A 27,588-nucleotide genomic window follows, 5' to 3' on the forward strand; every position below is an offset into this window, starting at 1 on the left:
TGCCAAACCCATTTGGGCTGGTATTCTTCAGTGATAAATTTCTCTTCTCCCAGCGTGCTACTCATGAAGAGACCCAGAATTATAGAAAGTCAGAGATAGAAGAGACCTTTAAGCTTATCTAATGAATGTGGATCTGTGGTTTTACAGATGGGAAACTGAAATACAGGGAGACAAGAGGAAGAAGATAGACCCCAAGTCTCCCAAGGACTCCCTGTCCCACAGAAAAATCTCCCCATTCCCCCACAGGAGCCAGTCAAGGAAATACAACTAGGCACATTTGGTTAAGATCAAGCCAGGTGAAATGTGGACCCCCTATGGGAGAATTCATGGTGATCAGTGAACTAGTGGGACTCTTCCCCTATCACTTCTTTTAGTTCTTTTCTCCAGTTTCACCCCTCCTCCACTTTGCCCAGGTTAGCAGGAGACTCTCAGATAAAGGATATGGAAAAATTACCTCATGGCATGGTGTTAAGAATGTTATTCTGTTAAAAGACAGCCCCAGTGTACAATTTCTCTCCAAAAGGGATACATATCTATGGATAAAATATATCTGTTGCTGCTTCCTGAGGTGAGGTCAGTGGGGAGGCTTTCCAAACAAGGGAGGGGAGCTTGCTAAGGTGAACCCAGGCCACAGTGGTGAAGGCTGAGGAGTTAACTGCAAAGCAGCCCTGAGCTTTCCATGCCAATCCCCAGGGACCTCGCGAATCTCTGTACTCCATTCAAGTCACTGTTTTATGTTTGTTTGTTTTATTTTGTTCCCTCCACCCTAAGACCTTGGGTACAAAGTGGAATCTGTAAACAGTTTTATGTAATTCATCCACGGAAGTGGGGCTCTAGGCTGACAAAACTATATAAAATTTTCCAGACTATTCCTTCCCAAAGTAAGAAATGAATCCAAAAAGCACAGAATATTTCTAATCTATTTTTCAAACCACATATTTGAATTAACTCTGTTTTGCCCAAGGTATCCAAGGTATAACCCACTGATATGACTCAAATAATAATAATAATAAAAACAGTTTTTCTAGCAGAGGAAAACCCGGTGCCACCCATGGCTACTTCCCGCTTTGCTTAAAGCAATCTTCAGTGTTTACCAGCACACTTGGGCATAAACCCAGGAAACAGAGGCATTGTTTGCCCTCAGGAAACAGAGCTACTATAGTTACAGATCCCTAATCTCCTTTATTATACAAACCAATGCAGCAACAATGAAGATTGCCCCTAATTAGAGTGGTGAGATTAAAACGCCTTTTGCACCCTCAAATTCAAGAGTGAATTTCAGGTGTATTTAAGTTTTAAGGAAGTTGTCCAGGATTTATTTCTTGGTCCAGACTGCCCCCTGAAGTTTGATAAGGGTAAGTACAGTACAGGCCTACTGCCTTCTTACAAAATGCGAATTGTCTTTCCATAGAAGAACCACTTGAGGTTGTCGCAAGATGGCTAGGTATTGATGGAATGTATCTCAAAATAATAAGAGCTATTTATGACAAACCCACAGCCAATATCATACTGAAAGGGCAAAAACTGGAAGCATTCCCTTTGAAAACCGGCATAAGACAAGGATGCCCTCTCTCACCACTCCTATTCAACGTAGTATTGGAAATTCTGGCCAGGGCAATCAGGTAAGAGAAACAAATAAAATGTATTCAATTAGGAAAAGAGGAAGTCAAATTGTCCCTGTTTGCAGATGACATGATTGTATATTTAGAAAACCCCATCGTCTCAGCCCAAAATCTCCTTAAGCTGATAAGCAACTTCAGCAAAGTCTAGGATACAAAAAAATACAAAATCAATGTGCAAAAATCACAAGCATTCCTACACACCATTAACAGACAAACGGAGAGCCAAATCATGAGTGAACTCCCATTCACAATTGCTTCAAAGAGAATAAAATACCTACGAATCCAACTTACAAGGGATGTGAAGGACCTCTTCAAGGAGAACTACAAACCACTGCTCAATGAAATAAAAGAGGATACAAACAACTGGAAGAACATTCTATGCGCATGGATAGGAAGAATCAGTATCGTGAAAATGGCCATACTGCCCAAGGTAATTTATAGGTTCAATGCCATCCCCATCAAGCTGCCAATGACTTTCTTCACAGAATTGGAAAAAACTACTTTAAAGTTCATGTGGAACCAAAATGAGCCCACATTGCCAAGATAAATGTGGCTTCAAACTATACTACAAGGCTACAGTAACCAAAAGAGCATGGTACTAGTACCGAAACAGATATATAGACCAATGGACCAGAACAGAGGCCTCAGAAATAACACCACACATCTACAACCATCTGATCTTTGACAAGCCTGGCAAAAACAAGAAATGGAGAAAGGATTCCCTATTTAATAAATGGTGCTGGGAAAACTGGCTAGCCATATGTGGAAAGTTGAAACTGGATCCCTTCCTTACACCTTATACAAAAATTAATTCAAGATGGATTAAAGACTTAAATGTTAGACCTAAAACCATAAAAACCCTAGAAGAAAACCTAGGAAATACCACTCAGGACATAGACATGGGCAAGGACTTCATGACTAAAACACAAAAAGCAATGACAACAAAAGCCAAAATACACAAATGGGATCTAATCAAACTAAAGAGCTTCTGCACAGCAAAACAAACTACCATCAGAGTGAACAGGCAGAATGGGAGAAAATTTTTCCAATCTACCCATCAGACAAAGGGCTAATATCCAGAATCTACAAATAACTCAAACAAATTTACAAGAAAAAACCAAACAACCTCATCCATAAGTGGGCAAAGGATATGAACAGACACTTCTCAAAGGAAGACATTTATGCAGCCAACAGACACATGAAAAAATGCTTACCATCACTGGTCATCAGAGAAATGCAAATCAAAACCACAATGAGATACCATCTCACACCAGTTAGAATGGCAATTATTAAAAAGTCAGGAAACAACAGATGCTGGAGAGGATGTGGAGAAATAGGAATGCTTTTACACAGTTGGTGGGAGTGTAAATTAGTTCAACCATTATGGAAGAGAGTGTGGCGATTCCTCAAGGATCTAGAACTGGAAATACCATTTGACCCAGTGATCCCATTACTGAGTATATACCCAAAGGTTTATAAATCATGCTACTATAAAGACACATGCACATTTATGTTTATTGCAGCACTATTTGCAATAGCAAAGACTTGGAACCAACCCAAATGTCTATCAATGATAGACTGGATTAAGAAAATGTGGCACATATACACCATGGAATACTATGCAGCAACAAAAAAGGATGAATTCATGTCCTTTGTAGGGACGTGGATGAAGCTGGAAACCATTATTCTCAGCAAACTATCACAAGGACAGAAAACCAAACACTGCATGTTCTCACTCGTAGGTGGGAATTGAACAATGAGAACTCGGACACAGGGCGGGAACATCACACACTGGGGCCTGTCAGGGGGTGGGGGGCTGTTGGGGGGGATAGCATTAGGAGAAATACCTAATGTGGATGAAGGGTTGATGGGTGCAGCAAACCAACATGGCACATGTATACATATGTAACAAACCTGCACGTTGTGCACATGTACCCTAGAACTTAAAGTATAATTTTTAAAAAAAAGAACCACTTGGAAAGAAACAGAATGGGACTTTTACCAACATTTGCATTAGTCTGATAAACACTGCACTACAGAGTGACCCTCTGTCAGCCCCTTCATTTGTTCTGGAAGCGTAAGAGAAATGGAGAAAATTAATCTTTCTAAAATAATTATTTACAGATCTGGAAGAGCTTATTCAATAGAGGGCTATGCAAAGTCTAAACATGAGTTCTATGTGAAACTTCCTGACAGTGGAATTTCTTACTCTGAGGGCCTATTATATCAATACGTCAGTGATTGTCATGTTTCAAACTCAAATAGTCAAGTCAGGGGCCTCATCTTCCCTGACTCTCAGCAGTATTTAACCCAGTTGCTGTCTTTGAAAACCTTCTTGAAATGTTTCTCTGAGCTTCTGGGACACAACATTCTCCTGGTTTTCCTTCTACCTCACAAGGGTGTTCATTCTCACACGCCTTTACTGGATCCTCCTCCTCTCCTCTCCCTTTCTGTAAATGGTGGGGTACTCCAAGGACCTCCTCACTTTTCCACCAGTCCCTGCTAGGTGATCTCCTCTGGTCCCATGGCTTTAAGCACCATCCCTATGCTGGTGACCCCAGAAATGTATCTCCAGCCCAGACCTTCCTTTGAACAATGGGTTAGTATACCCAGTGACTCACTTAACATCCTAAATTGATGTCTCATAGGCATCTCAAAGACCTGAAGCAGCTGACTAATACCACATAAGAGTGGAGAGCACTGAGCCTCCAAGTTCAAGCAAATAAATCAAAGCGACTTCTAATTTTAGGATATCCTGAATGTTTCCTTCAAGTTACGCAACATACCCAGGTGCTTGCACAATTTATTTATGTTGAATGAAAGTCACATGAATATGATTTTAAGAGTCAAATAACTCTATGATTCCCTGCTTCTCAGAGACAAATATTTTGAACTGATTTAGCTGGTTCTTTTGGTATTTTTCACTTATTTCTAAATAACATGGTTATAATACTACTTCTTGGTTTCTCACTTTTATTGATTTACAAAAGCAAAGAATGAAGATTTATCAGGGGTGTCCAATCTTTTGGCTTCCCTGGGCCACACTGGAATAAGAAGAATTGTCTTGGGCCATACGTAAAATACACTAACACTAACGATAGCTGATGAGCTAAAAAAAAATCACAAAATAAACTCACAATATTTTAAGAAAGTTTATGAATTTACGTTGGGCTACATTCAAAGCCGTCCTTGGCAGCATGCAACCTGTGGGCAGAGGGTTGAACAAGCTTGATTTAGATCTCTTTTGCCATCCTCCCCCCCACCAAAACACTCTCTAGTCTCCACCTTCTCAATATAGTTACATTGTTATTAGTTTGGTTATATCAAAATCATTTCACCTTATTGAGATTGTTTATATTCTATTAACAGCTGAGCTAGGTTGTATGCATTGTTTTTTTTCTTTTCTGTGCAGCTTTTTGTTTCTGTTACATGTTGTATTTTCTTTTTATTGCTTGAATATATGTGTTCTAATCAAAATTCATCCCCAAACTCTCCTTCTCCAGTAAGTAAACCTCTTCTAAATAACACTCAGATGCATTGTTTTTCTTTTTCTGAGCAATCTCTTCTGAAGATCCAGCGTGGATCTGCCCTGTAACTGCTGTCTGGGAAGTTCCCTTTATCCCCATCAGGAAGGTTCTATTCCCTCTGCTTCCTTTTCTATTGCATCCTTTGTTTTGCTGGGGCCATGTCTTCATCCTTCTGGGTTTACTCCCATATATGGCCTGGCATATTCCTCAACAATTTTGAGGAAAGGAAGCATTGGAGGGAAATTTATTGAAAACTTCCATACATAAAAATATCTTTATTCTTCTTCACATTTAGTTGCTTCTAGGTTGCAATCATTTCTCCTCAACATTTTGACAGTATTCTTCATTGTTTTCTAGCCTATAATATTACCGTGGAGAGTTCTGATAATATTCTGGTTTTTGACCCTTTGTATAAAATCTGTTTTTTTTTCCTCTCTGAAAGTGTTTAGATCTTCTTTTTGTCTCCTGTGAGCTGAAATTTTGCAAAGATGTGTCTAACTATGGTTTTACTTTCATCCATCCTACTGAGAATTTGATGGGCAATTTCAACAGAGAATCTCATGTTTCTTGGTGATAACATTTTTTCTCCATTTATTTATTTAATGCCCTTCCTTCTGCTTCTTTCCCCTTTTTTCTGCAAACTGTACTCAAGTTTTGAAACTCTTGGTTTTGTCCTCTAATCCTCTTTTCTAATTTACAACTATTTTTCTTTAATTCTACTTTCTAGATCATTTCCTCAACTTTATCTTCCAATCCTTCTACTGAAGCATTTTATTAATGATGTTTTAAATTTCAAAGATATCTTTTTGTTGTCTGTGTATTCCTTGTTATAGCACTCACTTTATAGAGGCAATATCCTACTTGAGGATAAAACTGATTGTTTCTTAGGTCTCCTGCCTTCTAGTATGATTTTCTCTCCTAATGTGTATTTGTATGTTTGTTTCTTCATTGTTCTAGGTAAGCTTGTACCACAGGGCTAAAGGTGAGACTGCATTGCCTCTCCCTGCCTTTTATTTTCTCTTTTTGGCCTCTGCATTTAATACTGGAAGCTTTTGTAAAGTACTTAATGATCCTAGACTGTTTGCTTATATTTCAGACTGAGACACTAAAAAGCTGATTTGATGTTTGGATTGTCTGTGTATGAGGACTCTTGGCCTTCCTGTAGGGTGATTATCTGGAAAAATAATTCCTTAGTAAATGTTCAAAGTCAGTATCTTCAATGTTTCCTCCTGTTATCATCAGATTCTCCAGAGATGCCTGTTCAGACTTGACTTGGGTTGGCTGTGTCCCCACCCAAATCTCATCTTAAATTGTAGCTCCCATAATTCCCACATGCTGTGGGAGGAACCCAGTGGGAGATAATTGAATGATGGAGCCAGTTTTTCCCATTCTGTTCTCATGGTAGTAAATAAGTCTCACAAGATTTGGTGGTTTTACAAGGGGAAACCCCTTTCATATCGTTTTCACTCCCTCTCTTGCCCACTGCCATGTAAGAAGTCCCTTTGCTCCTCCTTTGTCTTCCACCATGATTGTGAGGCTTCCCCAGCCATGTGGAACTGTGGGCCCATTAAACCTTTTTTTTAAAATAAATTACTCAGTCTTAGGTATGTGTTTATCAGCAGCATGAGAATGGACAAGGCTCTTGCCTTAAAAATGTAAGACTTGCTGCCATTATTATATGTTAACTTTCACTAAACCTTTTGTTTTCAGGATGGGAAAACCTCTCCCAACTGATTCTGGTGTCTCTCAGTCCCAATATCCCATCTTTTTCCACATCTCCATATAATCTATTAGTAGGATGAAGGAAAGGACATTTGCTTGGCTACTTGGGATTAGGGAGGTACCTGGGGGACCAGATGCTTCCTAAATTGAACTTGAACCAAACAACTCTGCTATTCAGTCCCATATTCGTCCAAATTCTTAAGGTACCTGGTGCTGCAAAGTCTTAAGTCTCTTGGGGGATTCTGCAGTGTAAAGTAGGTTGCTTCTTGTTTTTCCCCACCGCCAGCTTAATATTTAACTTTCTCAGGTCTTCTAAGTCAGTTCACACCACCCCACCTGCTTTCCAAAGTGGTGTTGCTGTTATCTGCTCTCTCGTTCCCTATCTTTGGAATTTCATGTCTGTGACCTCCAGTGATCCCTCCATCCTGGCATTCACACCTTTTGAAATGCCCTTCCCTCGATTGTGGCCAGGACCTGTGGCTTGGTTCTAACCTGTGAAATATGGCAAAAGTTATGGGTTGTCACTCTCCTAATTATCTTACATTAAACAAGACTCTCTCTTAAAAGCAGACTGGAGTTAGCAACTGTCCTTGCAGGCTTAATGTTGTAAGTGGCCAAGTTGGAAAAGCCCATGTGGTGAAAAAAACAGGGGTGGCCTCTAGGGTCTGAGGATGAACTCTAGCCAATCGTCAGCAAAAAGCCACCATTCTCATTCCCACAACCACAAGGGGACAAATTCTGCCAACAACCTGAATGAGTCAGAAGTGAATTCTTCCCCACCTGCACCTCCAGATGACATGACAGTCCATTCAGTACCTTGATGACAGCCTTGTGTAACCCTGAGCAAAGTACAAGCTTAGCTGTGCATGGAATCCACCCATGACCACTTTGAGATAATAAATGTGTGTTGCTTTAAGCTGCTGAGTTTGCAGCAATTTTATATGCAGCAATAAAAAACTATCATAATAGAAATGGAATAAGCTACTATAATAGAAAACACAGCAATAGAAAATTATTACAATGTTATTCACTTTTTTATTATTTTATTGTTATTTTAGTAGCATTTTGAGGTGAATGTATGCATAATCAGTGAATTAGACAAGCATGCACATACATGATATCTAATCAAACATTTTTTGTCTCTCATCATCCTCATAAAATTTATTCAGTGGGAGAAGCTTTTCTTCTATCAGATACATTCCAGTTATATACCAACATACTCAGGTAAGAGCAACATTTTGGTCATTTTAAATAGTTTGGTAATTATGACTCCCAGTCGCCTATAATAAGAAGAAACTACAATAATTTAGTACTAAATTTTCTTCCCTCCCCAACTGAGTCTTGTGTTGAGTTGCCTACTTGCACTAGCACATCTTCCCTTGCTGGTTGACATTTTTGCTAAGATTTCTCCCTTTCCTTCCACCCCTCCTTGGACACTGAGGTTTCTGGCCTCCCCTTCCCCAAGGTCCCAGAAAAAAGAAATTTGTCTTATGAGATAGGGCCGCCTTCACATGGTGTCAGGGTTCTCTGGATAGTAATTGTGTATAATAAGAGAGGGAGCATTCAAGAACTCCCATAGAAATTCTCATAGTCCTGACTTCTCATCTTTAGCCTGTGCAGATTCTTTTGTATTCCAGGTGGTCATTTGTGACTCCTTCCTCATCCCACAATCTGGCTTCATCTCCCACTTCTTGATGCTGGGTTCTCTCCACCTCTTTGGACAACCCTATCAGAGAGGACCTAAAAGAGCCCCATGCTGACCTTCACTCTTGCATGTCTCACCATGGTTCATGGGAAACACGCACATCCATTGCCCTGACAAACACTAGACCTACAGGCTATTCTCAACACAGAACCCATTCAGGGCTCTACTACTGGAGCTGTGGCCACAATTCTAGGCAAGAATCAGGCTTCCATCAGCCATGCACCCTAATTGTTGTGGTTCCATAGAAAGCTATCTGAGAAATCTTCTCTCACTAAATTTGAGGTCAAGAAGCAGACATTCGTCCTTCTCTCACTTTTGTGGGTAGGTAGAGTGAGAAGGCTCATAGAGCAGTTTTCTGCAAGGAAATCTTTCTCATAAAATTCTGTTGACTCTCGTATATATTTGTGGGGTATAGAACCATCTAACTGGTCCTCAGTCACTTCCTTTGAACCTCTCACTTTCATATTTCATGTGTGCTACACCTTGGTGCCTTGTGGAAATCTAACTTTGAATTTCTCTTAGGTATGCTTATTTAATCTACCACCACTAACTAGAAGTTCCCGCAGCTGTCTTTATTTGCATAGCGTGAAGGCTTTCCACGTCAGGAGGCTAAGAGACACTCCCTAAGCCTCTCAAAACAGCAAGGATGAATCAAAGGCATGGGTTCCTCTGGGCACTATCGTCATGGCTGAAACTCAGGTAGGTGAGCCAAATGTGATGGAAGTATGGAAAAGAAGTGTTGCTTTACATAGCATCAGCTCCTGCTGCTCTGTATGTCATCCAAAAGTGGCACTGGCTGTACAATAAAATAACTTCCACAAAGTGCCTATGGTGTATTATGAAAGAAAATAAGGATGTTTTAAGGTACCTCCCTGGAAGCTGACCACCAAATTCTCCCTTAATTTCTCTCTTACATAGAATTCTGGGAGTGGTGAACTGTGTAACTGACCTCATAAAGATTTACTAGGGCTAAAGGTAATTTTCAAGGCTTTTATTGGCTGTAGAAATGGTCTGGGAGACAAAAGTCCTAAAAATCCCCAATTCCCCTTAACTGTCTTCACAATCTTTGGCAAGTCACCTTACCTCTCTGAGCCCCCATGCCCTCATCTCTGCACTAGGTCTGCCTTGACACTTTGGTTTGCAGGGTTTAGGACCAGATGAAAGTGCCTTGTAAACTGAAAAATACCACATTACATATCATATCACATTATTATACTTTCTGATAAATGGTTACAAAGCTATCTGAAATGGAAGTTTACATTTCATTTCTGATTAACTTTCAATGTTAAGTGATAGAACCTAAAAGGCAAAAGCAAACATAAAATTCAACTGGAAAATTTGAAAGAGAAATGGTTTTTTTATCTAGGAAATTTGCACTAATAACTTTTTCCCACCCTCCCCCCACCGGTAACTTTTTGACAAGAAAATGAATGCGGCCTATTAATTTATCTAAATCTATTTCATAAAATTTTCTTACTTCAATCCAGGTTATTGGAAATGCCATGTGAATAATGCTGTTTTATGAAAACAGAAACCATATTTTATGGTCAAGGTACAACTGACACAATTTCTAACAAAACCTACTCTTCTGCATTTATGGAGCACTGTCTTTGAATCAAATCACATGGAAATAAATCTTCTTTTCATTTAATTGAAGACAAAAGGGAGCAGTAATGAAGCCACTGAGATATTCTTGTTTTATTTCCAGACCCCTAAATCAGAAAACCCAGTCGAATACTGAGCATAATTTCTTCATTGACATTTGTCTCTAAATGTCAAGTTGTTTTGGAAATTTTTTCTTGATTTGATGATTCCTTGCCTTATTCATTTGAGAAAAACTGAGTTAGCATGATGTCGTTGGAGGAATCTCCAGTAGGAGAAAATGCATAATGGCCTGAAGGGGGAAAAAAAGGAAATAATTATTGTTACTCTGTTGAAATCAAGCATGAGACCAACGTGAAAATTAGCCTGTAGATTATTTTACAACTAGGAACAGTTTTAAAAAGATTCCAGGGAAAGACAAAAAAATTGTGGTTGGTGGAGAGAAATAGCATTTCACCGACACCCCAGAAGCTTGCATTTGCCAAGCATCACTTATTTCAGAAATATCACGTTTTTCAAATATTGCTGGGAAATGGCATAAAGTAGATTGAGATCACAATATGTTATTGCTGGAAGAATCTTAGTAATCTCTTAGCTTTTTATTTTATAGATGAGGAAAAAATGCCCCCAAAAGGTAGAGACTTGTAAAAAGCACTCAAGCTGACTGGTGGCAACAACAACAGAACCCAAGGGTCCAGGACAAGCACATTCTCCAGACACTTGTACTTTATCTGGAATTTGAATAATTTCAATGGGAATATAAAATGAGTTTCCTACATTAATGATGACATTAACATAACTGAATGTGAAATGGGACTTGAACTCTTAAGTATGATTTCAACTTAACTTGTAAGGCAACGTCTCCTCCTCCACTTCCATGTTCCAACCTTCTCTCTCCTCCAAGAATGCTGTGACTACTTGCAATGTTTAAACACTGGTCTTGCAGTTGCTGAATAGCACAGACTTTAGTAACTACAAATCAATGAACATAGGGCCAATGCATGTCACAGGTGGAGGAGACAGTGCTCTTTCACTCTTAGCAGGTGTGGCCCCTTCCTGCCCAGGGGCATTTTAGGGAGGAGGACATGTGCAACATCAGGGCACAAGCACCTGGCCGCATGCCCATTGCCCAGCAGCTGGCACAAAGAGGTGATTCTCCAGTAAGGACATAAGTGGTGTTTGTCTAACCACATTCCTTCCCCTCAAGGCCTCAATGATCAATGCCACAGATTTATATACCGTCAAACTGGGGAAACAGAGATAATTTGTGATGACATTACATAAAGATACTCTCTGGGTCTCCGTGAGCATCAAGTCGCCTACATTGTTCTGTCAGCCCTGAGCACAGTCCGGATGAACTCTGAAAACATGGCTGGCTGACAATCCCACACTTCTCACATGAGTTTCTTACATGTTGCCATTGAATTTTATTCATATGATATACTCATATTCTCTTTTCACACCTTTTATAACCTTTGGTTTTATTGTAACTCACCTTTGTTTTGCAGTGGGTTGAAAGGCTTTGAGAATTTGGGTTTGGCAGATAAATCTGATGAGTTTTGCTGCACAAAAGAAAAATAAGTCGTTTGGACATTAATAGCATTCTTTTACTGTTGGTCTGCATTTCCTGACTTCCTGGTGTCATCAACGATTCTTTATTCCATTTTCACGGGTGCTATTCTCTTTTAAAGAATTTGGAATGGTTACTTTTTCACTCTTTCTTCTGCTTTAATTTATTTAAAATGCCTAAAAATTTATTTTCAAGTGAATGCTGTGTTCCTGTATATTTTTATAACTTCTAACAACAAACTAGAAAACAGTTTTAAAGGTGGCATTATCCCTTTTCATGTCTATGCTTACATTTCTTTGGATCACATTTGTTACTAGAAGAGAAACCTACGGAGGAAAATGGAGGAAAAACAGTGCTCCTATTAAAAAAGTTTCCCAATAAAGCTCTGCTTTACTCTTGCTCATCTTAGCTCTCAAACCTACTTGTGAATGACGCTTTGGTCATTGCCGCAGAGTTCAATAATTTAAAAGCTGAATTATCAAATAAAATAAAATATTTGAAACAAAAAGCATGTACTTATCAGGAAAGATAAAAGTGTTTACATACATTATATATTTTTCTACTCATTATTTCATCATTCATTTGTCCATTAATTTACCATCTCATATTGAATGTCTTTGTGTGCCAGATGCTGTTTTGGCACTGGGAATATTGGAAGGAAAAAGTTCCATTCCTTGCTGCAGTCTATGCCACAAGGAAACCAAACCAAGGTGGGAAAAACATGTTCTTATTATATTCAGTAGATAGAACAGTGATAGTTTTTCAATTTTCACTGGTATTAAGGCACACTGAGCTCTGAAAAAAAAAAAAAGCTACAAAAATAAGAATTAAAAAGATTTGAAACTTTCAAAGCAAAATAATTAATTTTCTAGAATTCAGGGCTCAGCAAACATTTAATGCTATAACCCTTTTAAAAAAAATCACAAGGTCAGGGATCATGGCACTTAAAATTGCATCCTGTACCTTTTGGAGATAGAAATTTTAGGTTGTAACACTCAACATACTTCCTTGTGGTCTGGGAAGAAGTAGCCTCTTCAGGTGTGTGAAGTTATATGGGTCAAAGCACTTGGCCAAATAACAGGCCGTGAGTTACTGGAACTCAGATGTAGGTCTGTAAATCTGTTCTTTGTGGAGGGGGGTCCATTGAGGCCACCAGAGTCTGTGTCTTGAAGAAGAGTTACAGAGAACATGCCTAAGGACAATGGAGGGTCAAGACAGGGGCCTGAGCATGGAGAAGATTTGGGGTCCATACAATGTGCTGTAGCTTGAAGGATGGTCCTTGCTGAGACTATTGCTGGCTCTTCTTTCATTCCCTTCAGTCAGCTATCATAGTCTCACTGCTCTGTTCAGGATCCCTACTTTACTCCTCCTTTAGCTATCTCTCAGAGGATAGCCTTGTCCACTACTTAAGAAAAACAAACAAACAAAAAAAAAGTATCAAGGTTCAAACTCTCAACATCATGACACTGTAAACAAAAATAAAATTCTAAGCCCCTCAACCAACTGAATGGATCCCCTCTCAGCCAAGGAGATTTCAAAGAAACCTGAAAAACCAGTTGAGGTTATGATGGGAAGTGGGGGTCAGACATGCTTCATTGTACCCTTGTCCCTTTGGAGCTCAGACACAAAACTGAGATCTTAACACTGAGAACAGATTCTTTGTTGCAATAAGATACCAAATTCCAACCAAACTCTAGCATAGCATCATACGACAGATAGGTCCTGAAAGAAATCAAAGTATTTTACCACAAAATATATTTCTTGGACATATTTTGAAATGGCCCTGCAAGGCTGTCTCTTGTGGAAGAAATTTATATTCTGTAGAAAATTCCCTTCCCTTTCCAGATCTTTTTCTGATCCTGAAGAGATTAGCTGAGAGTCTATATCCTTTAAAAGGTCTGAATAGAAAACATTTGCATCTCTTGCATCAAACGGCTTCGTGTACATAAAAAGAACCTTGGTCTACACAACCCCTTAGCTTAACCCAGAAACTCCTTTCGATTGATTCCAGGTCTTTAGACAACAATGTAACTCTTTCAGCCAATTGCCAGTGAGAAAATCTTTGAATCCATCTATGACGTGGAAGCCCTCCTGCCCCTACTTTGAGTTGTCCCATCTTTCCAGACTGAACCAAGATATACCTCACATGTACTGACTGATGTTTATGTCTCCCTAAAATGTATAAAATCAAGCTGTAATCCAACCATCTTTGGCACACATTCTCAGAACCTCCTGAGGCTGTGTCATGGCTCATGATCCTTAACCCTGGCAAATAAACTTCTAAATTGATTGAGACCTGTCTCAGATACTTTTTCACTTAGAATCCCAATTTATACATGTTGCTCCTCCTGCATCAGTGTGGTACTTTCTGTGTCAAGCTAAGGAGCTAATCCCTCCATCTTGGGTCCAACCAATCCCTCTGTCTTCCCAGGAGTCCTCTTCTGCCCATTATCCTCTCTCTCTCTCTCTCTCATTTGTTTTCAGAGTCTCTTCACTGGCTCACTCCTCCCAACATACGAACTTGTCACATCCTGGCAACTTCAACTCTAGCCTGTCACTGCCGTGCTGGGTCTACGTCTGGTTACCACTCTCGCTGATTTTGCTCACCAGCGAGTTTCTCGGCAGGAATATTGATCAAGTGTGATCTCTTTCTCACCTTCTCATCATCTGTCATTTGGTGTCCTTGGGGTCCTGCCTTTTCATTCAAACTCTCTAAGAAAATTATAAATGCCCATATTTTCTTCTTGAAAAAAATGTATATTTATTTTAAAACAAATGAGCCACCTAACCAGCAAAAAAATCTCATTTTTGTCACCTAATTTGGAAATGAAATTGGGGAGAAGGTACAAATACAGACACTGCCTTCTCAGAAGTGTCAGTGCTTGATGTTAGAAACAGAGAGAAACCATTAGGCATTCTTGCTTTTGCTTTTGTTTTATTTTACTTGGGAGTATTTTTCCTTCTTTGGTTTTCAAAAGAGAAAAATTCTGACTTTCTGCTTTGCAGGGTGGGGAGTGTCCCGTCTCATTATATTCACTAAAGGTTTTATCTTTGATGTAGTCACATGTGCTATAATTTTCTCCTTTTCCTAAGTGTAGATAATGACTCATTAGTTTCACAAATTCTGGTTCGAGTGATTTTTAGTTCTTCCAGACATAAAATCTAAATCCCAGAATGTGAGAACTTCTGCTTTGAATAACTAGTCTAACGTTTATTTTCTACAGTTGAGAAAATTGAAACTTAGAGACGAAGTGACTTTCCTAAGATCACACAGCCAACTGGTTACGGAGTCAAAAATACAAGGGCAGGACTGGTCCACCTGCTCATGGGCCAGTGCTCCGTAATTCACAGCAGTGCTGTCTGCTGAAAAATGCAGACCAAGGAAGATTTTTTAATGCCAGAGGAAAATTTCCTTATTGATTTTTATTTCAAAAAGTTATATTGTCACTTGTAAAAATCTCTAAATACCCATATAGATTTGGATGCAGTTAAGTCAGTTGACTTTTATAAAATACAGAAATTCAATGCTTTAGAACTCCTTCTGAAAGGCCCTCAGTGCCTTGCTGAAAAACAAAAGTCTAAATAACATTGAAAACACAAAATATGTGTTCAAGTACTTTTGTTTCTAAATATACTATCCTCATATGGATTATACTTTTATGGCAAAGAATGAAACAGAAATCCTCCCTTTCCTTAAAAACTTGTGAGTTTGTAGACTTAAGAGCTAAGATTGCAAGTAACAGAATCAGTGATACCAGCCTAAAAAAAGAAAATTATTAATACATAATACTTCTATATATTAGAAGTTAACCAAATTTAAAGACAAGAATTTAACCAAGATCTTTCCTTTTATCTGTCTAGAGAAGGAAAAATGGCTTACAGAAGGTTCAGAAAGTCAGATGAAGAAAAGGGCCTTGCTAGTTCTAAATATTGACAAGCAAGTCAGACTAAAGTAAATGCCATTGTTCAAAAGTATTCACTCACAAGCACCCACAGACTTCCATACTTGAGCATCCTTGTAAGTTTCCATGACTTCACAGTCATTCATTTAATCACTCATTCACTCAACAACTCTTTACTATCGCTCATGTGCCAGGCTCCATGTCAGATACCAGGAATATAATGGTGAAAGAAATTCAAGGGGTTTACACAAAAGTTGGCTTGCAGCAAGACTGTATAAAGAGAAGAATGCAAAACTGGAACTTCATGTGTTGGATTCATGGCAGTAGGAGATAATTACCTTTTCTGTTTGCTTCCAAGAACTTAAGGCAGACAACTTGTTGAACAGAAGTTGTCGCAGCTATAAGGGCAACAAAGAAATATTGAGGAGATACACATACAATCATACACAGACAAATCAAGAGCAGCTGCAGGTTGAAATGGTTATTTAATAGTATTATTTCCTAGAAGCAGTTAGTAGACCATGAATGGATATCTGGTAGAAAGATTATTTTCTTCATCTCTTTACCTATAAACAAAACTAGAATTCAACAAAGAACAATAGTACCAAATGCCATACTCATTCCAATTTTAGACATTAGTAGTTGGCAATAATTGCTAAATTGAAGTGTATCTTTGAAGTGAAGAGTTTCCTAGCCACAAGAATGGTAAGACAAGGCAATTATTTAGTACAATTACGAACAGCAAATTGCTTCTTTGTAGATAGGCGTTTGTTCATGTGCAAAATTGTTCCTATAATCCAACAATTTTGCTAATTATAAAAAAATTTTTATTTTATTATAAAACAAAGACTATACATCTATTAGCTTATGGCCTTCACCTCTCCCAACAGAATTGTTTAATGCTTGGGTTTACGAAACAAGTATATTTAAATTTTTTTTCTATTATCTTTCATCTAAACTCACTGTTTTTCACTGGGAATTTTATTTAATGTGAGAGGCTATTTATTTATTTATTTTTCTTCAACAGCATACTTTACTTTTTAAAATATTTTTATTTCCATAGGTTATTGGGGAACAAGTGGTGTTTGGTTACGTGAGTACGTTCTTTAGTGGTGATTTGTGAGATTCTGATGCACCTATCACCTGAGCAGTATATACTGCACCCAATTTGTGGTCTTTTATCCCTCACCCCCTTCCCACCCTTTTCCCCTGAGTCCCCAAATTCCATTGTGTCATTTTTATGTCTTTGCATCCTCGAAGCTTATCACCCACTTATGAGTGAAAATATGCAATGCTTGGTTTTCCATTCCTGAGTTACTTCACTTAGAATAATAGTCTGTGAGAGGCTATTAACACTTACTGTTTAAAACTCTACAAGTATAGAAGTAGATATATCCTTCAGCATATTCTAAATAAATGGGCAGGCTAATTGAAAGAACAAAAGAGAATTCACCTCTTAGCAAAGCAAATTTGCTATGGAATTATTGCCAGACCATAATTTAAATTAGAAAAGTTAAAGGTAAAAAGAATTCCCCTTTTTTCCGACAACATTTACATTACATGTTTGATTCGTTCTGCAAGCTTTATCAGCAGTGACTGTTTAGTTCCTTTGTTTTCTGACTGAGCCTGACTTCTCTAAAAGCACAGAATTTTATTACAAAAGTACCCATAGTGCAACCTCTTATTATATGAATAAAGGTTTCAGAACAAAGGGAAGGGGGCCTAAGATGTCTGGCCTAGGGGTTAATGAGAGAAATAAATGCACATACCTTACTGTCCAAGAGTATTCCAAAGCATAAGATAAAAAATCCCTTTAAAAAAAAAGGAATAAATCACATGTATCGTATTTTTCTTTTCCAAAAAAGAAAGCATTTATATGTAACACTATTCAATCACCCCACATTGAAACTGTTTTCTTGTCTGTATCCCTAAGAGACTGTAGTCTCCTTGAAAGCAAGAACACCGTGTGGCCTCCGCAAGTGCATGGCACTATGCAAAGTACTCAAAAAATTTTTTTGTTGATGTCTAAATAAGCAAATGACCAAGTGAAAGAAGTTTTGCATGTGGAGCTTCATTCTCCCCTATCATACCATCCCAACCCAAAACAAATAGCATCCTTTTTTGTCTGTATCTTAGTCTTTCTTTAGACCAGGCATTTAATGTCTAAGCATCTATGGTGGCAGCAGGCACAGAGATCCAATCCTATGGCCAAGTGGAGGGATTTGACCTATATCAGCACCCTTTCCTTCCAGTGCAGGTCTTGGGGGAACCCTTGGTAAATGTTTCGGTGGACCTTGAATTCCTTCTCTCAGGCATAGCTCCTTCAGTTGGTGCTTGTTCAGACAGTGTATCACCATGAGACTGTACTCCTGCTCCCCAACAGGAGTGCCCTAAACTTGTCACTGCTAGGGGCATGCTCTATGATTGCCATCCATACTAGCACCTGACTGTTCACCGGTTGCTGAATGGGTGGAGAACCAACTTTTAGGAAACACCTATTGAGCATTTGTTATGTGCCAGACAATGAGACAAGTGCTAAATTATCTCATTTAACCCTCACATTTATTTGATGATGTAAGCATTACTATCTCTATTTAAAAGGTGAGAGAATTGAGAGACAGAGAGATTAAGCAATGTGCTAGAGGTCACACAGTTTGTAAAGTGATGTATTTGAGCCCAGACCTATTTAACTCTAGAGTTCAAATGTTTAACCACCACTTCCCTGAGTCATTGTCTGAGGTGGTCCAGCAAAACCTTCACTGAACTGGGATTGAAGGCTCTCGTCCAGATTCATCAAAACCTAATCATTGCTTTGTCCACCTCCTCTCTGAACACTCTCTGACTGTGCCAAGTAAAAACCCATTCTTTGTAGGAGAGATTAGCAAACCTTTCCTGTGATCAGCCAGGTGGTAAGTACTTTAGACTTTGCGGGCTATATGGTTTCTTTTGCAACTACTCAACTCTGCCATTGCAGTGAAAGCAGCCATAGACCATATGTACATAAATAAGCATGGCTGTATTCCAATAAAACTTTATTTACAAAAACAGGCTACTGGTTGCATTTTGCTAGCCCCTTCTCTATTGCACCCTAGGAAATTCCTTTGCACCATTCAGAGTCAACAAGTGCTTATGATGTATTTCCCTTTCTCTGTTTAATTTTTTCCCAGAGTTCTGCATAAGAGAAAGAGAACTGAGTCAGCAGCAAGAGAGATTGTTTGCCAGAAGAACTCTGATAGATTTAAAGCCCTGTAATGGGTTACTAAAGAAATCCAATATTCTGCTTCAGTACGATAGTAACTAAGTAAGAAAAAGATTTTTTTCTGTTTATTGTTTCTATGCAGTTTTTTCTGATGGTCTTGCTGGAGGCAGGGAGATGAGATAATCTCCAGAGTGGTTTTACCTGCCTGAGTTCTCTACTTATTCCAATCACTTGACAATACAATAGGTTAGTTATTGTTCTCACCTGGAATGCATTGAGTAAAGCAAAAATAACATGCCATGCCGGATTCTGGCTGTCCACTATTGTTCCTATTCCAAAGCCCCAGGTGAGCCCTAGCAGAGGGGTCAGAATGAGGAGGCTCTTCCCCACGCGGACGATGGTGGCCTTGTCATCCCGACTCAGTCTTTCCCCAACAGTCGGCCTCCAGAGCTTTGTGAGAACTAGCAGCACCACAACGAAGTTCACAGCCACAATAGCCAGTGCAGGGACAACAAAAGCCAGGAGTGGTTTGCTTCCATTGGACCAGTTAAGCCAACACACATCTTTCCTTTTGTAAGTATTGCTAGGTTGCGTGACAGCAATGGTAATGACAGATATAATGAGAGGGCACCCATAACCCAGGCAGAATCCAACAGCCATCATCAAATGCTGGGCCACGTGATGGAACACAAGGATGATCCGGTAAGCCAGCAGGGTGCCAAGCATGAGCATCCAGAAGAACAAAGAGAGGTAGAAGAAGTGTGTAAAGAACACAGCAGCTGTGCAGACTCCAGAAGGGTTCACTGTGGTGTCCACTGTGGCACCAACAATAAACCAGACATCAGCAATCAGGAGGGACAGGGCTATGTTCACCATGCAAATACAACGTGTGTGAGAAGTTTGGCTTTTTTTAATCTGCTTCCAAAACAGAGCCTCGATGATCAGGCATAAGATGAGACTTCCAATGGAGATACCCAGTCCCACATAGGTGATCCATTTTACAACGGGGAAGATCGTAGGGGGGACAAAAGGTGACATCAACATGGAGAAGGAGGTCAAGTGAGTACATCGGCACATCACGGTGTCTTGAGTTTCATTCACTAGGTGGCAGCCTCCATCGTTCCACTGCAAATGACTGAAATCCCAAAACACACAATGAGGCTGGCTCAGGTTTGACTCTATCTTGGAAAAAATTAGGAAAACTTCATTTATGGAATAGTTTTGAATAACCGTGGATATCACAGGTCCATTGACCTGAGCATTTCCATTTTTGGAAATGGGTAGAACGCTCCCCAGAGTCAATGAGGCCATGCTGATAATAGTTTCTGGAAGGGATCTCTGGAATTGGTCTGACCCAATTAACACACGGCCTCTGATGGGAATAGATGTATTTTGGGGAAACATTTCAATCTGATAGCTGTAACCCCTTTTGAGTTGGCTTTTGGTCACTGGAATCCCTTTCCAGTTAATGAATTTCCGAGGAAAATTCAGAGGAAGGGCTGTCGGAGGCACCAGAGTGCTGATGTTTTCCAATGTCTCTAGTAACCGTGAGCTGGCATGCTTTTCTTCCTGCAGTAAGACTGTCCAGTTGGTTACTGAGGCTGAATTAAGGATATTGTCAGCTATACTGATGACATCCTGAAACACAAGGGTGAGAGTCAGTTTGTGTTTTTGAGTAAACAGATAAGAGGACCAGCAGTGGATAGTCATTAGCATTAAGAATAGGAAAAATGCCCAGAGAATTGGCTCAGTCATGAACCACATTAAAACTCATCCATGAAATTTAGCTCAATTCCTCTGTACAGTAGAAGCTTTGGGCAAAATCTTGGGTCAGCAGAATCATGTAAGTCCCAGGGTGATCACCCCAGAGCATTTGTAAATGCACTGGGGCTTCAGGACGAATGAGAAAGCATCCTGCAATTTCAGCTGCACATGTGATGTGCATTTCCTCCTCTCTGAGATGTTAAAAATGACTACACTGCTATTCAGCCTGAGGCTCAAAGACGCAGACACTACTTTGTACTGCTTTCCCATATTATGTTTGTTTTGCTAACACCAGAAGTTCAAAACGCACATAAGAGATGCTCAAATTTTTAGATTTCTTGTTTACTACAGTTTTTATGTTTCTTGTTTCCTATTACATAAAGCAAAACAATTTTTAAAGCCTGGACCCAAGCATTGAATTGTCATGGGTTTTAAGGATCAGTCTTAGTCTGAGATTCATTTTCCAAGCAACTCCTTGGAAACCGTTACTTCTTCCCACAGAACCCCTTCTCTTGCTTATGGGTCTGGCTCCCAGACATTCTGCTGCAAGCATCTGTCACTCCACCTGAGTCTTACCCTGACCCAGCCCTCTCTGCCTTCTAGTCCAGAATCCCATGATGTTCTACTTCTACTTCAGTTGGTCTCTTGTAAACAACATGTGGTCAGGTTTTTAAAAAAACAAATTGGAGTATCTTTTCTTTAACTCAGGGAGTTTAACTTACTGATATTTAGTGTCACTTCTGAAACAACTTTAATCATATATAGTTAAGTATTATTGTGTGATTATTTAACATAACGTTGACATTAATATAATCCAATTTTGTAAAACGTTATATCCTTTAACATATAAAATGTATACACCCAAAATGTTTGGAAGGATATTTATTGAAAAAATATTTATTGAGCACATGCTCTAGATCACTTGTCATTCTTCTAGGTACTGAGGTGATACCTAAAATGTAAGCAGTGTCTATTTTAAAGTGACCAGGCTACAGATAATTTATTTTTCTTTTTTGCTTATTTGCACTTCCTATAGTGACTAAGTATCATTTATGTAATTCGTAAGTTAATCTTTAAATATCCAAATTAAACCATATTCAGTCGAGAGAAGGTGTTACGATGGGAGTTCTTAAAATACACACTGTTCATGTCTGAGCTTGCGGCCACAGGAAAGAAAAATTATAGATTGCAAACACATTGAAAAGTCGGTGCCTATGTCACATAGTGCAAAAGCTCACCCCCTCCTCTAAGCCAGGTGCTGCCCAGGTAACCTGCATAAGAATGGCTCTGTCTTCCTTTGAACTCACACTATGGATCCCGAGTTCCTTGTATACCTCAGAGGAAGCAGTAAAGTTCACATAAGGACGCTTACATGACTTTCTGTCTTTTCCAATAGTTCCCCATCTTTAAGGCTTTGTCATTCCTCCTACAGGATCAAGCATTTAAAGTGAGCCCTTCAAGCATAGGCAGACCATACCTCCATTGTTGAATTGGACACCCTGAAATGGCTGGCCAGTGACAGAGATGAAATATTGCTCAGAATCGACACCACGGAAGCCAGATTCCCCGCTGTGGTTGATGGGTTTTGCCGAATGATGATGGAAAGATTTTGCACCAAGGATGACACAGCTGCCTCAGTGGCATTGCCTACAATCATACTGAAATTCTAGAAGCAAAAATCGTTAAGTTCTAGAAAACAATGACATGCTGTGTTTCATCAAATTTAAATCAGATGTCTTGGCCATATAGAACTAACATTTGTATGGTGTGTTCTAATGTAGGATAATTACATAACAATAGTAACAAAGGCTGTTATTCAGTGATTTCTATATTTTAGACATTGCACTAGATGCTTTACCAGGGATTCATTGAATTCTTTCAAAGTCCTTTGAGGGAGGTACCTTTATTATTTTCATTCATTGAATTCTTTCAATATCCTTTGAGGGAGGTACCATTATTATTTTCATTTTATAGCTAAGGAAACTGAAACTTGCAAAGATTTACTAAAAATCATTTTCATATAAATTATTATCTTAATTATACAGAAACTCATGTTCAGTGAGATTTAATGACCTTCCAAAGAGCACTCAGCTGGAAATGTTAGGGTAGGTCTACCGGTACTAATCCTGTTATGTTCACCACGCTACACTGAGAATGTGTTGTAAGATGGGAAGAGAGAGAAACATACATGGAGATGTGACTACTGGGCTTGTGCCAGCCCCCGTTTTGTCACAAGATTTGGGGTTTTTTTTGTTTTTGTTTTTTCGAGATGGAGTCTTGCTCTGTCAGCCAGGCTGGAGTGCAGTGGCGCAATCTCAGCTCACTGCAACCTCTGCCTCCCGGGTTCAAGAGATTCTCCTGCCTCTGCCTCCCAAGTAGCTGGGATTACAGGCACGCACCACCACGCCCAGCTAATTTTTTTTTGTATTCTTAGTAGAAACGGGGTTTCACCACGTTGGCCAGGCTGGTCTTGAACTCTTGACCTTGTGATCCACCCGCCTCGGCCTCCCAAAGTGCTAGGATTACAGGCATAAGCCACCGCGCCTGGCCCTAGATTTGGAATTTTACTTCTTTCTTGAGGCTCCCATCTACTTTTACTACACCAGGCTAACTTGGAAAGCAGCAAAGGAGGGCAGTCTCCTTCCACTCAACGTAAGTCCACTCAGGAGCCCAAGTGCCCACCATTTTCCTTCTTGCTCTTCTCAACTGACAATGCTGTTTTCTGTTCAAGCCACCTGGGATCTGCCTGGAGCGAACTAGTCTCAACTATTGCTCATGTCCAGAATTGAGGCAATGAAGGCAAGAGCAAGAAGAGATCCCAGAATCCAGCTAATCTAATTCCCTTCCCCAGTTTACAGATGAGGAAACTGAGATCCAGAAAGGGAGAAGTAAACATTCCACAGTCCTCCGATGAATACTATTCTGGGGTTTTCTACTGCAGCAGCAGCAGCAAGGTCTCTGGCTGGAATAGAAGTTCTGCTCAATATGGAAATCTACTTGCTGAACAGTATCTGTGAACTGGTCTTGGGGTCCATCTTTTCTGTGACTTGAGTTCTTCTGATTCCTAGATATTTATTTCCTTCTTTCTATCTTCCTTGTCTTAATACTTGAACCTTCCTAAGGAAGCATCATGTGGAGGGCATAGCACCTGATATGGTTTGGCTCTGTGTCCCCACCCAAATCTTATGTCGAGTTATAATTCCCAATGTTGGAGGTGGGGCCTGGTGGGAGATGATTGGATCATGGATGTGGTTCACCACACCATCCCCCAAGTGCTGTCTCATGATACAGTTCTCACAAGATCTGGTTGTTTAAAAGTGTGTATCATCTCCCCCATTCTCTCTCTCTCTCTCTCTCTCTCTCTCTCTCCTGTCACCATATGAGGATGTGCTTACTTCCCTTTCGCCTCCCACCATGACTGTAAGTTTCCTCAGGCCTCCTCCGATATGCCTTCTGTATATCCTGCATAACTGTGGGTCAAACCTCTTTTCTTTATAAACTACCCAGTCTCAGATAGTTCTTTGTAACAATGTGACAACAGACTAATATAGCACTGGACTAGGAAGTGACCATGCTTCTTATTCAAAACTATTGCTACCAGAGGAACTATTGGCCCCTTGGTCTTTTGTTTTCTGATCGGTAAAATGAGGTTGGTAAACCAGATGGCCCTTAAGGTCCATTGCAGTTCAGTCATTTTATATGGTTCACCTTTGTCTGACCCACTCCTTGCCCTAATTTCTGGTATAGATATATCCTTACTTGTACTAAGCCTGCTGGCTTATGACTCACACCTTCACTCTTCTCTTTAATTCCCAGGGCTTCTGAACTTCAGAGACCAGCTTCGTTGCTGCTCTACCATCCATCATAGACCTCCTCAGCATTGATACACCCCTCCACAACACTTCTGCCTGACAAAACTATCAACTCTGTCTTTGAGCTGCAACCTAGACTCTGCTGCCCAGACGCTACCACTCATGCACAACTCCACGGGTTCACCAGGGTCTGATGTCATCCTTGCTCTTTGCATACTGGCCAATGATGCACGTAGGTATACTTACCCTCCACCTAGCCATGCTCACTTGGATATTGCCACTCTGAAACTCAAAACCAGGGCAAGTCTACAAAGTGAAAAAGCCTCACCTTCTTCAGTTCTTCAAGCTGAGAGAGCACACAAGTCTCCCTGATGACCCGCCACCCAGAGGACTCACACCGGGCTGTGATGTTTCCCCTGTAGCCACTGCTGCAGGGCAGGGTATATTCATCATCCTTGGACCCAAATCCAAAGACAATGTTGTTACACTGGGCTGGAAACAAAAGAAAACAACGAAGAAAAATGACCCTAGAATATCCTGGCACTCTATATAAACCATGTAGTCATGTTTAAATGTTTTAGAACTCATTTTTGGAGATGAAATCCAGGCAAAATTCAGAAGTAAGAGAAGTTTGTCTTTGATGCCCAGCTTCATCCCTCTCAACATTCCTTACTCATTCCTGATGCCTTACCCTCCCTGAGGCTGACTCTTCCTTCCAGGTGTCTGATCTATGCCAACAATATCACTTTTAATGGGCTATCAACTAGTAAGTATTAGGTGATAATAAGGAAAGATGTGATTACTCTCAGGAACTCTTTTTACTCTTTAAAGGAACATTAGAAAGCCAGACAATTTTCCAGACACTATAGAATAAAGCAGTAATGTTATGGTTAAAAGATGGGCAGTTGCTATTTGTGGGCAGCACTTCCTACCTGTGCCCCTTTAAGCATTTCTCACATTGCAACCTGTTGCTACTCTTGCCGCTGGCCTTTAGTAATGCATTCTTACCATGATTAGAACTAGGAGATGGAGACATTAACTGGAAGATCCACAAGGGCCATGATTTTTTTTTTTTTTTGAGATGGGGTTTTGCTTTTGCTGCCCAGGGTGGAGTGCAGTGGTGCGATCTTCGCTCACTGCAACCTCTACCTCTCAGGCTCAAGTGATTCTCCTGCCTCAGCCTCCCTAGTACCTGGGAGCACAGGTGCACACCACCATGCCTGGCTATTTATTTATTTATTTATTTACTTTCGTGACCGAGTCTCGCTCTGTCACCCAGGCTGGAGTTAAGTGGAGTGATCTCAGCTCACTGCAACCTCCACCTCCCAGGTTCAAGTGATTCCCCTGCCTTGGCCTCTCGAGTAGCTAGGATTACAGGTGCGTGCCACCACGCCTGGCTAATTTATTTTTATTTTTATTTTTAGTAGAGGCGGGATTTCACCATGTTGGCCAGGCTGGTCTCAAACTTCTGATCTCAGGCAATCTGCCCTCCTTGGCCTCCCAAAGTTTTGGGATTACAGGCTTTAGCCACTGCACCGGGCCTGGCTAATTTTTGTATTTTTAGTAGAGTCGGGGTTTCACCATGTTGGCCAGGCTGATCTTGCACTCTTGACCTCAAGTGATCTGCCCACTCTGGCCTCCCAAAGTGCTAGGATTACAGACGTGAGCCACTGCACCCAGCCAGGGCTAAGATTTTTGTTTGTTTTCACCATTGCTGCATTTTAAGTGTCTAGACACTTTGGACTCTCAGTAAATATTTATAGAATAAATGTTGTTGAAAGAGAGTGGTACAAATTTTGGTAGGAAAGGCTCAAGATTGAATGTAAAAGGAAAAAAAATCTGAAGAAAAACAGTTTGTGTGTGTGTGTGCGTGTCTGTCTGTCTGTCTTTATATGTGTTAAAGACCTGATTTCTTGGATCGTGACTTAGGAATATTGTCAGCCTCAGGGCTCTTTCAACGTGTATGCCAGTCAACTATTGCTGAGCCCTTTCCATAGCAGCCTGCAGTGAAGTCAGTTCTCCACACTGTTTACACTAAGAGGTACAGATCAGATTTCCAATTAGCAAGAATTTGAAATAGTCGGTTGAAGTTAAGTTTCGTCGTGGTGCTGGGGAGAAACAGCTGCCTGTTTGTACTGAAAGGCAGTTAGAGAACAATTCTTTATAGAAATGTCTCAAATCTACTTCCTGAGGACACAAATGAACTACTGATTAAAGGACTCTCTTAACCTAAGCAGAGGATGGGAATCCAGCATTACCTTTTCTGAACACTCTGAAAGAGCTGTCTTCTAACGGAAACAGCTTGTGAAGGGCTGTCTTAGCCTTCTCGGCAACCTGTTCAATGGCTGACAGCAGTTCAGATGCACTGCTGGAAGCAACAACTTCATACCCAGCAACGATGCTTCCATTCCTGCAGTGATTATGGGGAAAGAGAAATGAGATTCATTACTTATTCATTCATTCACTCAGGGCCTGTGCTGTGGCATTGGGTCCATAGGAATAAAGCAAACAGGGCTTACATTCTAGTGGATAAGGCAAGGCAAATAAAAAAACAAGTATCCACCAAAAATACATATATATATGATATACATATATATATAAATGCATCTGTATATATACAGATATAATTATGGGGCCCCACATTAAATAAAGCTAGTTATGGAAGGCTTTTTTGTGCTGAGGGTCTTTGAAGCTGAGGCCTGAGGCCAGCTATGCAAAGAACATTGGTGTGGAATGTCAGCACATGTAAAGGTCCTGAGGCAGGAACATGCCTGTGAGTTTGACAAGGTTAAATACTAGGATGATTGAAATTCAACAGCAAGGGAGCAATAGCAGGAGATGATATTGGAGTGGTACCAGGAGCCAGATCTCACAGTACATTACAGTTGGGATTTCATTCTTTAGTAAAAAGTTTTCTTCTTTATTAAAAGGCAGTGGCATCATAAGATTTATCTTTTTAAGACCATATGGGCTGCTGTGTAGAAAACAGATGGAAGGGAAGCAAGCAAGGAACAGGGAACCCAGTTAGGAAAGAGCTGGTGGTGGCTTGAACTAGTTGGGTAGCTCTGCATGTGGTCAAATTCAGGTTTTATTTGGAGCCAGAGCCATAGAACTTACTAATGGAGAAGATTTGGGGTGTGAAAGAAAGAAATCAGTCAATAAT

At 40.1% G+C, this 27,588-nt stretch overlaps 1 protein-coding gene across 1 annotated transcript in view; it reads right to left on the minus strand.

Annotated features, from left to right (window-relative positions):
• Positions 1–7,897: 7,897 nt before the first annotated feature.
• The window catches only part of ADGRF1 (adhesion G protein-coupled receptor F1), a 44,330-nt gene continuing 24,639 nt past the window's right edge, over positions 7,898–27,588 (minus strand). The window contains exons 8-15 of the mRNA XM_032140359.1: positions 26,684–26,835; positions 24,754–24,917; positions 22,091–22,279; positions 19,114–20,487; positions 17,420–17,461; positions 15,989–16,048; positions 11,674–11,740; positions 7,898–10,470 (exon numbers count right to left, since the gene is read on the minus strand). Coding sequence (XP_031996250.1) covers positions 10,397–10,470; positions 11,674–11,740; positions 15,989–16,048; positions 17,420–17,461; positions 19,114–20,487; positions 22,091–22,279; positions 24,754–24,917; positions 26,684–26,835 — 2,122 coding nt within the window. The 3' untranslated portion in view covers positions 7,898–10,396. The remainder of the gene's footprint in view (positions 10,471–11,673; positions 11,741–15,988; positions 16,049–17,419; positions 17,462–19,113; positions 20,488–22,090; positions 22,280–24,753; positions 24,918–26,683; positions 26,836–27,588) is intronic.

This window comes from Hylobates moloch, unplaced genomic scaffold (assembly GCF_009828535.3).
Source record: "Hylobates moloch isolate HMO894 unplaced genomic scaffold, HMol_V3 SCAFFOLD_20, whole genome shotgun sequence".
NCBI classification, from domain to species: Eukaryota; Metazoa; Chordata; class Mammalia; order Primates; family Hylobatidae; genus Hylobates; species Hylobates moloch.